The 14,742-nt window shown below is 47.8% G+C and overlaps 5 protein-coding genes across 5 annotated transcripts; 1 reads left to right on the forward strand and 4 right to left on the reverse strand.

Moving 5' to 3' along the window:
• Positions 1 to 334: 334 nt before the first annotated feature.
• On the reverse strand, positions 335 to 1,914 carry F4807DRAFT_49671 (P-loop containing nucleoside triphosphate hydrolase protein). Its single transcript, XM_048003104.1, has 5 exons — positions 1,370 to 1,914; positions 1,164 to 1,309; positions 1,028 to 1,068; positions 675 to 964; positions 335 to 618 (listed from the first exon to the last, which is right to left on the reverse strand). The coding sequence occupies exons 1-5, from the start codon at positions 1,444 to 1,446 to the stop codon at positions 345 to 347; spliced, it is 828 nt and encodes a 275-aa protein (XP_047855600.1). The 5' UTR covers positions 1,447 to 1,914; the 3' UTR covers positions 335 to 344.
• Positions 1,915 to 3,250: 1,336 nt separating this feature from the next.
• On the reverse strand, positions 3,251 to 4,381 carry F4807DRAFT_459312 (NAD(P)-binding protein; the record flags this gene model as incomplete). Its single annotated transcript, XM_048001340.1, has 2 exons — positions 3,251 to 3,948; positions 4,033 to 4,381. 2 exons carry the CDS (start codon positions 4,379 to 4,381, stop codon positions 3,251 to 3,253), a joined length of 1,047 nt encoding a protein of 348 aa, XP_047855601.1.
• Positions 4,382 to 5,153: 772 nt separating this feature from the next.
• Positions 5,154 to 7,517, reverse strand: F4807DRAFT_421541 (HET-domain-containing protein). Its single transcript, XM_047997594.1, has 3 exons — positions 7,437 to 7,517; positions 6,805 to 7,382; positions 5,154 to 6,731 (listed from the first exon to the last, which is right to left on the reverse strand). The coding sequence occupies exons 2-3, from the start codon at positions 7,287 to 7,289 to the stop codon at positions 5,210 to 5,212; spliced, it is 2,007 nt and encodes a 668-aa protein (XP_047855602.1). The 5' UTR covers positions 7,290 to 7,382; positions 7,437 to 7,517; the 3' UTR covers positions 5,154 to 5,209.
• Positions 7,518 to 8,018: 501 nt separating this feature from the next.
• On the forward strand, positions 8,019 to 8,974 carry F4807DRAFT_466886 (uncharacterized protein; the record flags this gene model as incomplete). Its single annotated transcript, XM_048002425.1, has 1 exon — positions 8,019 to 8,974. One exon carries the CDS (start codon positions 8,019 to 8,021, stop codon positions 8,841 to 8,843), a length of 825 nt encoding a protein of 274 aa, XP_047855603.1. The 3' UTR covers positions 8,844 to 8,974.
• Positions 8,975 to 8,981: 7 nt separating this feature from the next.
• F4807DRAFT_421542 (uncharacterized protein) lies at positions 8,982 to 14,630 on the reverse strand. Its single transcript, XM_047997595.1, has 4 exons — positions 14,085 to 14,630; positions 11,897 to 14,025; positions 9,612 to 11,847; positions 8,982 to 9,550 (listed from the first exon to the last, which is right to left on the reverse strand). The coding sequence occupies exons 1-4, from the start codon at positions 14,376 to 14,378 to the stop codon at positions 9,287 to 9,289; spliced, it is 4,923 nt and encodes a 1,640-aa protein (XP_047855604.1). The 5' UTR covers positions 14,379 to 14,630; the 3' UTR covers positions 8,982 to 9,286.
• Between the last annotated feature and the right edge of the window lie 112 nt (positions 14,631 to 14,742).

A 14,742-nucleotide genomic window follows, 5' to 3' on the forward strand; every position in this document is an offset into this window, starting at 1 on the left:
ATCAACGACAAATCAAGATCCCTTAACGTCTTGCCTTTTAATGGCCACGGTCGCATTCTACAACTTACGTCAACAAGGACGAGATGCAGAAATGCATGGACTTCAATCAATCGAGCCTATTTCGGACGAATCCAATTGGTATTCTCATCCTTCCGCCATACTCAGCCCAATGCTCTCTTCATCTCAAACCACATCCATACCATCCCCACATGTTACCCCTTAGCTAAAAATTACCCCAATACCCATTTCATCTCAACAGGACACATTTCCTGTCATTCTTGGTGTTCATCATATAAGATGGATTGGAGGCGTATGCATACCTGATTGATACCTGTACCGAGGTTTCAAATGGCCAACCTTCCTTTCCTTAGGTACCAAAAGCCCACAGCAACGACTGGGACTACCATGGATGTCATACCGACCAAACCCTTTGTGAATGCGTGCTGTATTTTCGGGCCTGCGACTTCGTGAAATTCCTCTGGTTTATTGAGCGACGGCCACTCGGTCTTGGGGATTGGTACCCCTAGGTATGGGCAAATCTCGTTCCACCCGAACCCGTCCTCGAGTTTGCACACCAATAACTGCTCCGGTGGAACAATTCGTTTCACTTCGGCAATGCTGTTTCTAGCATATTAGCAACAATTCCTACAAAAGGGGCTCTCAATCCAACGTACTAGTTTCTATAGTTCTCAGCAAGATACTTCTGTCCTGTTGGGGTTAAGCCATAACCATTCGAATAATACCCCAACACCGCATTCCCCATGTAACCCATGCCGTAAGTGAACTCGTCAAAGAACCTGAATACGGACATTGGGAAGGACTTCAATTGTACGGCCAACATCCCGATGGTATTAACAAACGACTTGGCCCATTTTTCGGGATTTCTCTCCGTCAGAAGGAACTTGGCATCTGGATATGCTTTTATTATTGAGTGAAGCATGAAAAATGGCATCTCATTTATGACCTAGTTTATCATCCATTATGTGAGCTTGGCTTAGGCGTGTAGGATATGGAAAGAAGCACCCACGTCGTAGTCGGCGAACCATTTATCGAATTCTGCACGAGTATCTATGGATTCTCATCAGTTATTACTATCTATCAACGTATAGCTAACTAATCGAGAATTTTCGGCTAGCATCAAGTGATATATGGAAAGTACTTACACGGTTCGCCGATGTGGAACATTTCGGCATTAAGTCCGTCGTTCATGATCTTTACCGCTGGCGCTCCGGCCTTGAGGACCTCGGCCATGTGGTAGGGCTTGAAGCCCAGCTCCTTCAGAGCTAGGTAGAGGCCATGAGTGCCGGTCCTAAATCTGGTAAGAAACGTCCGTGTGTAGATCTCGATAGTCTTATCTAGATCTGCTCACCTAGGTGCGCTGAGCACTATCAGCTTCTTAGGCTTCACGTGAGCCGGCGTTGGGACCGTGTCGATCTGGCGAGGCATAGCTGAAGGATCGTCTCTCGAATAAAGATAGGTTTCAGGGATTGCGTGCTATTGCGTGCTTGATAAGAGTTGGGTGGCTCATGACTGGCTATATAAGGAGCATCTACCCTCGTCTTCAACAGCTAACCCAGGTTAGTCGGTTCTCGGCCACCCTTACTCAAGTTTCATCTTAGAAGGAGTCCCGTGAGAGCAGCTGGCTTAAGTGGATGCTATGGATAATTCGCCGTCGAATCATTACCGAAGTCCGATCTTTGACAAATCCTGGACCATGATGCTACTCTGTCCTGGCTCTTTCTAAGGGTGGCTCTTGAGGGCCTGCACGCGCGCTGCACGTCGACTCGTTGGTAAACAGCGCAAACTATCCCTAGCTAGGGAGCAAGGGACTCGCCACGACCATAACAATAGGCAACATGGGCTTACTACCATCGGAAAGCTCTCAAGCGCGAATCCGCGAGGCTTGGCTCTGAAATCTTCAGGGATCCTTGAGGCGGAAATGACACCCTGCCAGTTGATGATCGACGGCCGATTGGTGTAGCTCCTCTCTCAGGAGCATCGTTGGCAGATCTGTCAGCACCGATACGGTTCTGTTATGTGCAATTGTGCTACCCATCTCGCCTAGGCTCGTGAAGTTCCGATATAGGAACAAGATTTGCGAGGGGAAAGAGCTGCTGGTTTCGGAAATTCGAGCTTCGAGGGCTACTGGAATGATCGAACTCTCCACTGTCCGAAGGTTGGGATGGAGACCACCTAGCCAGTTCAGGATGGTGAATGGTAGCTGAACGGAATGCTACTTTACATCAGACTTTGGCTTCGAATCACGTTCTAGCGTTATGTGGATACTAGTCGGTGTCGAGGCGGTCTTAGCAATCAATTTGAAATGGAGTGCCAGCATGAAAGACTCCCAAAGCCTGGGCCCTTTTCTAGTCGAAGGCATCGCCTACCCGGAAGCCGCCCGATAGCCGCTCAGCCGCTCAGCCGCCAACGAACTCCTTGAACCCGCTACCCGGCCGCCAACACCCCTGTTTCTGACAACAAATATTAAGTACGTAAAACACTTACATGCTGGTCTCGTGCTCCATTGCCGGACGAAATTCTGATATATCATAACAACTACCGACAGAAGGCGAGCGATCATACCAGCCCTAATTCATACAATACTACCAGCGTCGAAACACCATCTCGCACGGCGGCAATTGGAGGAAGGTTTCGTGTAGCGATTTAAGAAGATATTATGATGATACATTGGACATTTTGGGCCACGTACGAAACGCATACGATCACACTCCGGGAAGTTAACGTTTACGCCTAGGCGAGCACACTTTCCTAGATGTTAATGGACAAATATTATCTTTTACGATTTAAACTGTCGATGAAATTAGGTTTCGAAGCGCGTTGGGGCTGCAGAATTGCGGCCCGGGCCGTGGTTAACCATGTGGAGTGCTTTGTTTGCTTTCGCTGAAGTATGATATTTCCAGTATCTCTAGTTCCCCGGAGTCAAGATTCATCCCTTGACCTAAGATTTAACTAAGAAGGTCGATACTATTGTTCTATTCGCCTATATAGCATTGGGGTCGTCAAGAAAGCTCCACTTTGGCACCCGATAGCCAAGTTGATGGGAGCGAAACTGCACAAAAAGCAATTGCCCCAAGAGAGCCATTCATCTAATACAATATCAGAAAGATACAAATCTCTAAATTACATAACGACATTTCCTATTCTTCTACAGGTGATAATGACGCCCCCGAAAGACTATCGCTTCGCTTGTTTGATGCAAATCACAACCCGCGCCTTTCGAAACGCCGGGTTACCACGAAGTATGTCCGCCGTCCATCACAAGATTTGCTCCGGTCATGAAGCTGCTCGCATTGCTTAAGAGGAAAAGCGCTGCGCCCTTGAACTCGGTGGTCTCCGCCAGCCGGCCCATCATGTTCTCGCTCTCCCACTTCACCCTGAGACCCGGCACGTCCCTGAAGTTCTGGGCGACCATGGGCGTCATGATGTGTCCGGGGCTGATGCAGTTGACGCGGATGCCGCCAGTTCCGTCCGGCTTGATCGGGCTCCACTCCATGGCCAGGTTGCGCGAGAGTTGGATCAGCGCGGCCTTGGATGAGTTGTAGACCGACGACAGGAGGCCCTTGTTCGCTACGCAACCGCTCATCGAGGCGATCAAACATATGCTGCCGTGGCACTTATACTTGATCATCTGGCGAGCGGCGGCCGTCGCGGTCATCAACGCACCGGTGAAGTTGATAGACATGACTCTAGTAGCGTCGGCCGGTCCATAGTCCAGGGCCGGCATGATCTGCTGAACACCAGCCGCGGCGATTACGCCGTCGAGACGCCGATTAGCGTCTGCGATTTCCGCTATCGTCCTATCCAGATTGGTAGTGTCCAGAACGTCTTGCTGACGATAATGCATAGATCCTCCCCACTCAGGCATCACTCTCTTACTCGCTTCCGCCCAGTGCTTGTCGGGCTGATCTTCACGATCTAGACAATAGACTAGCTTATGTGTTAGTTTAGGGGAAGAAGAGTACTCATAAAACCACTTATTAGGGTTATCTAGAGTCACAGCAGTAGACTTACCTTTTCCACCGGCCTCGACGAGGCTTTCGGCGAGGGCAAGGCCGAGACCTCTTGCGGCACCCGTCACGACGAAGACCCTTCCCTTCAAGTCAAAATCGGCGAGCCGACTCTGGCCGACGTTCACGTCGGCGTGTGGCGCAAGATCATGGGCTGGATTTTCCCGAGGATCTGGATTAGTTGGTTTTGTGGAAGAGGTGGGCGAGTCGTGTAATGGCCTGCGATGTGTAAGCGCAGGGTTGATGAATGTAGCTAGCCGCAGAGGTTGACGTGTAAAGGGGCGTGATATGTGCAATGTGCTTGGACAATTGCGGCCGAAGGCAATCCGCGCCAATCTCGGAGTGAGGGACATTGTGGACTACTTGCTATATGATCATTCATGAACCGGCCTGTCGGTTTATTCCAGACGTATATGCTTTTGTTGTGCTAGATTTCAAGGCGGGAGGCTACGGTGCTTTTCTGACGGCAGCTTCACGCCGCAAGCAGTGTTAAGCCTCTGATGTAGGTGTTCCGTCATTTTAAGTGCTGCATTGACAATCCCGGTGGCTTGGTCTTTAAGAGCAACATTATGAAAAGACCAACGCATTTGTTGAAGAATAGACGAGACGAATCAGTTCACCTGCCCCTGCCTGCCCTTTCCCTTACCTCAAATCATAGCGAAAGTCAATTGTTGCGTATCTTATCATCGGGTTTTATTGACGTAATAAAATCGGGGACATGCATCGTTGGCTGTGCGACTGCCCTATAATGACGTATTGCTCCCGACCAAAAAAAGGGGACCGTCCATATTAAGATTTGGGCTATGTCGAGATTCGGTTAGACCTGTCCCGGTTGTTCGGGTAATTAAATGAATAGGGGTCACTCATTGTTCTCTCATATTTTGATAATGATTATTGAGTTGTCGTTGGGGGTTTAGGTGTTTTTATCGACATGTTTGAGATTGCATCGGACGAATTAAATTTCGAGGCTCTTCCACCTATATGAAATGACGCCCCTCCAGTTCTTCATCGCTGATGCGCATACTCATACCATCATTTTAGATTTAAGTTTATTCTTCGATGAGAAGGAGTTTCTAAGTGAAGCCGGTTCCAGTTGTCCGAAAGTCCCATGCTTTCCTTACAATTTCAATATTCCAATTCACTCATCTCGACTAAAAAGGTTCTTTAACACTACTGGATGCCTATGTAAGTATTATCTGTTCTCGTGGCCTAGAACGCCAGCTATCCGGGACGTTCAATTCGGCAAGCCCACAGCGGTGGTAAACATTGTCATCGTAGCGTGCAGCGACGATACCTAAGAAATGACCATTCGTCTCGCGCGCCAGAACGAGAAAGTAAGGCTCTTCCGATCCCATGTAGACATATTCCTCCGTATCTTCTGCAAAGTCAGACCAAGCGTCTATCAGTACCTCATGCCCGATCTCCTCCGCTGCGCTGTACACTTCTTTCCCCGTTAGAATGCAACATGAAACCACTAGCTTAGTGTATGAAGGATCTGAATCCCACTCAACCACTCCTTCTGGGTTGTTAAAATAAACGACACTATCTAGGTCAATAGGACCGGTGATGGACATCCACGACCAAGTCGGCAATCCAGGAATAGTCTTCCTTTCTTCTGGGGCCACCGACTTCCACAAGAGCCACATCGCTGGTGAGGATTTCCAGACACCGAAGTGGCACTCATCTCCGAACTTCTCAGAGAGAAAATCGACCACCCCACCAATGGCAAGAGGCCTGTCTTCCGCGAAACTAAGCTCGCGGAGAGTGTACTGTTCCACAATCTCTCGCCAGATATTGTCGAGATCGGCCCCTTTTATATCAACGAATAGTCCTCTCTCGATGGCTTGCTTGTTCGCTATGTTATCAATAAGCCGTCGTGGTTGCACAGACGACATCGGATAGTCGATGACACTCCAAGATCTCTTCATTACGTCTTTCGTTCGACATCGTATGAACGGCTCGAGGTCCCCGAATACGAGTAGTCGGGTAGGGAGCAAGGCCTCCTGAAACGTCCAGCCTCTCTTATTCAGAGGGAAAATATCCGTTTTATGTGCGTGCACCGGGGCAATAGTCACCTCGTTGAGGCTGTTGGGGTCACGACAATCTTCGGACCCGAGAGAGACATGGACAGTACAGGTGGCGTGTTTTGTGTTGAACGTCGACTTATTATCAAGGAAGCTTTCAGAGACGGAACTTGATGTGGCTGCGGCGATGGTGACGAAAGCATTTTGGTAAATGGCACACATCTGGCCTATTTCTCGTTTCTTGTCCTCCGGATCATCTTGGACAATACACAATGCGTCTATCCACAAGTATCTCAACCCTAAGAGATGCGTCACACGGACTGCGTCTTTGAGCGCTCGTGGGAGTAAATGACTTCCTAAAGCTGCGCCCTGAAGAGCGTTGAGATTGGCTTTCGTCAATTGGAATGGCTGCGGCCCTCCCCAGCAATAGCTCAAGGCTGCATAAAGTCCAATCTGGCCTTCTTTAGCGGTCGAGAGAAGCTGAACTTGTGGAAATAGCTCTCCAGTATCGCTAATACTCAAGACTCGTGATGGAAGGCGTGTTGGGCCACACGGTTGACATTGAGGATGTGATACGCGGCAACATTCGAGCAGAGCTTTTATATCACTTACCCAGCCCTCCGTCAACCCGTTCCACTCTACGGGACGAAAATTGGTAAATGCCGCGACAGGGCTGTCTAATCCCCTTTGCGTCAGTTGCTAGGGCAAAAAATATTTATACCAACTTGCGTTATAGTTCAGGACAACTACCTTTGGGAACAATCAGCCTCAGTGGCCGAGAAGCTTGCCATCTAAGGCGCCCATCGTCTGATTCTACGTTTATAATCATCCTATCTACACCCTTGGCTTGAAGAGAATCTTGATGTATCGTAAGACGTTCGAGATTGGCGACCGATCCGTCCATCCCAATAACATACCGATCTCGTATGGGACGAGTTATAACCACCCAAGACAGCAAGAGCTCACTTTGCTTCGCCTGGTTTGACTTGCCCTTTGCTGGGTGGATCAAGTCGCGGAGACGACGTATAGCGTGGACTTGGTTAGTCGTCCCAATAATGTCTTCGTTCCATAGGTAACTACAGAATCTGCATCCGGATCTGTTGGGAAATGTGTCTAGCCTTGAATGTCTGAATTTGTTCGTGGAAAGAAGTTGTTCGAAGCCATCTCTCGAGAAAAGAATCTTACATTGCTGACAGAGGCCATCGTCAGCGAGGGTGCCGCAGGTCTCTGTCGACATTTCTATAGATACGAAGAAAACAAGTCTCCGAGGGATTATCTCATGTCGAAATACCAGAGTTCCTTTTGTTCGACCGAATATCTAGATTGCCAGGTAGGTCGCTTGATGAGATCAAGAACGGGAACCAGCTTATCTCACCCCATCTAGTTCGTCAGTATGCAGGGTTGCCTTAGGCATTAATCTATGGATCCTTCTATATAAGGCACCTTGAAGTTACCTAGCTTAGAGCCCTTAGGTAGGTACATGGTACGTAATAATAACCTGGTTACCAGCTATTATAGCTATTGTATTCTCAACACCAAGCCCATGATCACAAGCTCTAAGGGATCCATGCCAAAGCCTCCTTAACTAATAAACAACTGAGAAACTACTAAGCTACCTACCTGCCTTGCGAATGAATCGCAGGAAAATATTTAATTTTATTGCTGTAGTTCTCTTTTTATTGTAAAACATACTACAACAATAGTTGAACGGCAAAATTTCTTTGTTCTCCACCCCTTTGACGCCTTATAGGTTTATTCAAAACAAAGACATTGTTTACCTACCTCATCCAACAAATACATGCTTAAACTACAAAACTTTTTGTTTCCATATATCTATCTTGAAAATAAACAGCGTAGTTACTAGTGTGATCATAGATTATTTTTGACTCCATATATAACAGGCGTGCGCCGTCTCGAGATTCATGGTTAAAGTAACCCAGTTATAACATCAATAAAGGTGATCAAAATGGCCGGCAGAAAATTTCCCAACAATTTCAATGCTCATCCAAATATTCCAGGAAAGCGTACCATTAGATACGACGAATATGAGACTTACAATCCAGAGCCTCGGTACAATCCAATGACCACTCAACCTGCCAACATACAGCACAATTCACCAGGTAATGCAGAGCTAACAGCAAAAACAGCTCCTCTGACAGAACGAAATCTGGCTATACAGAGAGCAGTGCAACGCGCAGCACACTGGCGAGAAACCCAACTGGCTCAGCAGCAGTCGGGGCAAGCTGGAACCCAACCCACCGAGCCAATGAGACATGCTGACTATGTCGCATACATGAACAATCAAGGTCGGTTTCCCACGGAGCCAGACTCGATTTCGTTCAATTTTGCTCCTAATAATCCTAATTCTCTTACGAGTTATACGAATACAACTAACTCCGGCACCGCCGAGTCCGAGGGTTCTGACACTGTCGTGGACCCTAATGTCTCTAGGTCCATTTCATCTGACGTATCTAACTCCGCCGGAGGCTCTTCTATCAGCTCCGAGACTTCCATTGACCCCTTGCTATACAATAGAGCTCTCTGGGACTTATTGAGGGCCGAAGAAGCTTATAAAGCGTCTAGAGCTCGTGCTATTGCTTCGGGCGTTGTGGTACAGGGCGGAATTCCTGGGCCTGATACCCACGGAACTTCTACCAGTGGGTATACGACTGGTTCAGAACGACCACAATTTAAGACTGTCGTCTGGGGTGAAAGGACTGATGTCCCACCTGATGATGAGAGCCTTATATCGCCACACACACAGAAGCGATATCTACCGAAGAGGTCCTAGGATATCTCGATGTGAATTTTAATTTTTACTGTTCTGAGGGATACAGGTAACCACCAATGCTGCCTCAATACTAACGACACTCACTGAAGTTACTATCGAGAACTAATATAAGTTGTTTTCTGATCGTTATTGTTTACCAGGTAGGTAGGTATATAATATTAATTTTCAATGGTTTTTTTTTTCTAAAAAAGTCTAAACATCCGTAGGCACGCAGTAAGTGAAATAGTCAGATGTTCACTAACATACCTAGGTAGGTATTTCATTCTTGGTAGATCCGCCAGTTGACATCTTCTACAAATGTTAGATCAAAATGCACAATATGCCGTGTCTAAGCCTGTGTAGGTAGTCGTAGATATTATTACTTCTCTTTACCAGTGTACTACTTATAACTCTATCCCCATACAGTTCGTCGAATAGGTTGCTTGGTACAGACCTATTCTTCCTCAAGCACCCCTGGGTGTTCTCTTATCGGAGCCAAGATAGTCAATCGGATTGCGACATAAGGGGCACGTATTCTGGTTACTGCTCTGGAACCACTTGTACAGACAAGTTCGGTGGAAGAGGTTCTTGCATGTCTGACAGCGCTTGTCCGGCGTCTTTTTGTCAGTGCTGATGATGCTATAACAAATAGCGCACTCGGTCTGTCCTTTCATCGCGCCCACAATATTGCGGCGGAAAGCCGTGAGACCGTCGATGATGCTCCCGCCCTAGAAATCTATGTTAGAGTCAAATTCGCTAGCATTTAAGCAACGAGAGTAGGAAACATACCGAGAACGTAATTATGCCTTGTGTTGTGATGATCCAGCTTTGCCATTTCCTCTCGTTGACTGCAACTCGGTTGATCCCGGATACTGTAACACCCTCAAGCGGGTATTCTTGTGGGACCCGTATCGAAATAGAAGCCTGCAGCTCGTCTATTTCGTAACCGGCAGTAATTTCCCGCGCGGCGCTGCTGACTTTGACTATCAACTCCTTCTCATCTTCCGCGGGTTCTTCCTGAGTTTTGCTCCAGTCGGATACGTCGTCTAGTGCCTCTTTTATGATTATTGGGGAGAAATATTTGGTCATCCAGCCTGCGACGGCAATCTTCGTCTGTTTCGAACGGCACTCAAGATACCATGCCTTGAAGAGACCAGGTACGTACTTGAGTACGAGGTAGTATAGATGGATGAGAAGCCACTGCATACTCCTCTCCTCTGTCTCGGCTTCAGCAAGCTTTAAGTCGTAATCCTTAATCTGCTCCACCGTAAAATTGGCCTTGTCTAAATTCAGGGGCCGGGCTAGCGAATGGCCTAAAACGTCGAAGGTGAATTCCATCAGGGGACCAACGTAATTAGCTGCTTTTAGATTATCCGCATAGTCGCTGCGTACCTTGAAGGAAGCGGCTTTGAATGAGTCGAAAACCAAAAGCCATGAGAGGAGATAGGATCTAATAGGAGTTGGGAAACGCGCAAGGACATCATCGGGATAAATATCGAGCGTCGGCGCATCAAGTAGCAGAGACAGGAGTTCATCCGGAAGTTGGGCATCCTTTTTCTCCAGTAGAACGTTTAACGAAAGCTCCTCTTGCGCAGCGGGGAGAGCTTTATGGAGAAGGGTAAATGCCGCTGTTTGAATGCCTCGCGAGTCACTCGCCACTAGCCCATATAACTCCGAGAGATCCTTTATATGACCGAGAGGAATCTTTTCCACCAACCGGCAGATTATAGAATCTATAATTTCCACGGGCTGCGTATCCTTCTCCCTAGGAAGTCTGAGCAATTCAACTAATGCAGCTGACCTCTTCTCTGCCGAGGACTGTAGAGCATCGATGAGATCATCATTGGGCTCTGCTTCTTCCAATGACTTTAGCGTGGTGAATAGACGGAGCGATGCATTGATCCCAGGCAAGAGACAATCAATGGACTCTGTTGTCGGGTTTGACCAGAGGTAGATACAGAAATCCAGTGTCTTTTCCCAGTATGGCCCATACACGTCCTTGATACATGGGAGGAGGCCTTGGAGGCAGTGGCAGGCCTCTGCTGCGAAGCGATAGTCAAGCTTTTCGGGAGTATCTAGCCACGAAGTAATTTGCCTAACCGCGAAAACTAAACGGTTATTCGCGACCGGTAGCTCTCCAGTGTCATATATTCGCATGCAAGAGTTAAGAAGCACGAGGGTGATGAGGCTTTTCTCCTGGTCGATAGTCGCTCCCGCAACATCGCTGACCAAGCGATTGCAAAAGTTACTGATAGTCTTTGACGCAGATATGGTTTCGCCGAGGCCGCTAAGAATCGCAACAGCGGGGAGCACTGTCGTGGGAGTACTTTTCAGGATGTCCAGGTTCGCCAACCATTGCTCTCCACTAGATGGGAAACCGTGGTTCTCTGTCAATGCCTGAAGGAGTTCGCCTAAGACACGTGCAGAATAAAGACCAAGGGGTGTTAAAGAATTTGCCTCACTGAGCAGTCTTTGAACGATTTCATGTGTCAGGCGTGACGAGTTCGTGCCAGAGCCATCTCTCCAACCACCAGCATCCTGAGCCATGTCAATCATGATTTTTCGCGCAGACGAGATTAGGTCTTCGGCATCTGTGAGAGAGGTTTCAGAAGAAAGCGCCGTCCATATTTTATCTTCGCTCATGACTGTTAGTTGGTCTGATACGAGTTCTGCGGTCAAATTCAAGCATATCATGGTCTCCGCCTTCTTGGGGAGGGGTAAAGCGTCTAGCTGAAACCCCCCGAAGACCAGCTTAGTCGTATACAATGCCATGCGTCCAGGAACTGAGCAGCCATCTCCATCTCTAGGTACAGGCGTATTTAGTGTAGTTGGAGACTGCGTGGGGAGAAAATACGCACCACCAAGTGCGCTGGTGAGGGCAAGGGATTGGTTGGGCGTTTCTTGTAGGAAAAGAGATAATTGTTCCCTCCATACGACGGTGTCTGGTACTAAACGGTCAAGCTGGTCATCCTGACCCAGAGCAATAGTAGAATACTGTAGAACTTGCTGGACAAGGGTATCGACGCTTGAAAACGATTAGCAACACTGTAAAACAGATTCGAGATATAACTTACGAGAGAGAGTTTGAGTCGGCAGTAGAAATGCTTCGCTGAACCAACTCAGGCAATCGAGAATTACTTGTTGAAGGATGATCCATCAATTCCCTTAGCCCTACCACATCGGAAGTAGCGTCAAATCGTTCAGAAATGCTCAACAAACTAGCCATCAAGCTCATATGAACCTCCTCATCTTTTAGCAATAGACCTGGCTTTTTATCTGCTATAAGACGTAAACCCTTGATCATACCAAGATTGGGTTGACCTGATGTATTCGTAGTGCGATTTGCTAGTTCTTTCGCGAGTCGCTGAGCAGCAGAATCTGTTAACGTATCGAATGTGAATACGGCTTCGAAGAGACCCCATCCCCCTTCCGCTGTGCCCACAGCGCACATTAGGCATCGTTTTATCAACTCGCCCTGCAGAGCTGGAACTTGTTGCGCAAGTGCAGCAGCATGTTGGGTCGAAATGAGGTTTGTGAGCGCCAACAAGGCCCCAGATCTCTCGATGTGCTCTAGAAGAGCCGTGATGTTCGTATTCCAAATTTCCTTATACTTCTGCTCCTGTTCGGGGATCTGACTAAGGAGGTTAATACTGGAAAACACATGAGCCGCGGAAGGCGATTGAAGTAGTTCGGCTTCATTCGTTGAAACTAGATTCGTCATATAGTTAAGTATTTCTCCTATACTATCTGAAGATTCCTTGAAAAGCTGCGGGGCCCGTCTGAAAGCCGATTCTAATGTTGACGCTGCCCCGAATGGTTTCCAGTTTCTCGTTTCAAGCAACTTCAAGGCATCCTGGAGAAGTTCCACGGAATATCTGGCTGGAATATTCGGGATTGGGCGATCAGTTCCGAGTGTCCTCTCATGAGCGTCAAAGACCAAACCAGTCAAAGTGAACCATCTCAAACCCTCTTCGGCCACCGACTTTTGAGACTTCTCATGGTCCTTTGACGCCTCTGGTAATGAATTGAGAAGTCGAGATCTGAAATTCTCTTTCCACTGATTCCATTCCAACCCCGTGGCGTCGATGACATCTTTAAATGGTGAGGTTGCCGTCGATGTATATGCTTTTATGAGGACTTGTTGTTGGCTTGCGGAGGCCCATGCGGATGTTTCAGGGGTAGGAAAGAGATAGTGAGCTGTGATGGGAAATATGTTTTCCCGCACAAGCTTGACCCGATCATCGCCAGATTTCATCATTTCAACAAAGCGTCTAGTAGTATTAAGGTACGTTGACCAGCCATCCACGGCATTTCCGCGAGGCTCATCCCTCCTAGTAAGACCCGACCTCATGCACCTCAAAAATTCTAAGGCGCCATCCAGGTCCTTGGGAAATATGTCGATGGGTATAACACCCAACAATTGATTGAGTAAAACCCAGAATCTTGGTGTGCTAATTTGTGAGCCTTTTTCCAAGAAGCTTTTCAGTCTTGATGTTAGTGATTTCTTTCCACGGTACTCAGACGTCCAGACTGTTGGGTGGCTTGTGGTCAACTCAGTTAGTGTCTGTATGTAATCTGCTGCAGAACCGGTCTGCGTGGACTTTAAACCCTCAGCAACAAAAACTTTGCTAAGCCGTGCAAGATCTGCTTCGATTCTGCCTGGGCGTTTCTCCAGACATGCAGACAATAGCTGACAGGATATGCGTCTGACAACGGCATCATTGGCAGTTATGCTAGACCATATCTTATCCTGCTCGAAGAATTGATCGTAACTATCCTGGAATTTCTCAAGATCTGGAAGGCCGAGTTTCTGTAGGAGGTTTAAGACCATTGCAAGGCTACTTCCTAGCACGCGGTAATACTTGGCTTCGGCGTCGTCGGTACTAGTAGAGCGTTCATCGCTAAGTGTTTCCACGGTCTCTTTGATCGCATTAGACGCATACTCTATAATCTGCGCCTGACATCGTCTCCAGAATTGGACGACCTTCTCTGGTGTCTGAAGAAAGGAGGAAAGGCCTTCGGTAGCCGCGCGAGACACAGCCTTATCTTTGTCGAATGTACCAGCAAGCCAGGAACCGACGATCTTAGGTACATGTTTCTCCATGCGCTTGCGAGCTGATTTCATCAGCTCGAATTGTAAGATGTGAGAAAGTTCGCGGACACGACGGGAATTGTCTATCGAGATGCGAGGATAAAGTTGAACCTATTATAATCATTACTAACTAAGCACAACGATATACTATTCCACTGCTTTACACCCACCCAAGCTTCTAGTATAGGCTCTTCTGTGCCTCCATCTCGTTCATACGGATGGTCTTGAACATAGGTCACCAGCTCCTCCAGAGCCTTGGCCTTAGTTGTGGCATCCTTCTTTTGTAGATTCTTAAGCGACACGACAACATTGGCATCAGATACCGAAGAGAGGTCGGGCGGTTCGGCCAAGTAGGAGAGATCTGTGCCTCTGGAGGAAGTTGAGAAAGCGCCGAAAGAGCTGGAACCAAAGCTCGTGAATGACTTGCTGCCGCTGGCACGCGACTTTGCCGGCTTACGACTCATGGTGAACGCGAATCGGTTTAGTTCCGAGGCTCCTAAGACCAGTTGGCCTCTCGCTCGCTCGTTCGCGGCGCCCGCGTCGCTTTCACCAACTCGCGTGCGAAACGTATCTTAGAATTCTTCAAGATAGCAATTCCTTGGTCCTGTATTAAAAATCACAGTTGAAGGGTCACCTAGATAATAGGCACGTAGGTCCCCAGAGAAGGAATACGCCGTAATTAATAGCTCCAATGTTCAATGTTGCTTGCGTTACAGTCGAATGGAATTTGTAAGTAGAATATTTTTACCCCACCGTGGGGTTCACTTTAAATGAGTGACGTCGCGCCATAGGTAGCTTTTCAGCCTATCTCCGACTCATAAGCCTCAA

The sequence above is a fragment of the Annulohypoxylon truncatum genome (assembly GCF_022578515.1).
Source record: "Annulohypoxylon truncatum strain CBS 140777 unplaced genomic scaffold F4807scaffold_11, whole genome shotgun sequence".
Classification (NCBI taxonomy): Eukaryota; Fungi; Ascomycota; class Sordariomycetes; order Xylariales; family Hypoxylaceae; genus Annulohypoxylon; species Annulohypoxylon truncatum.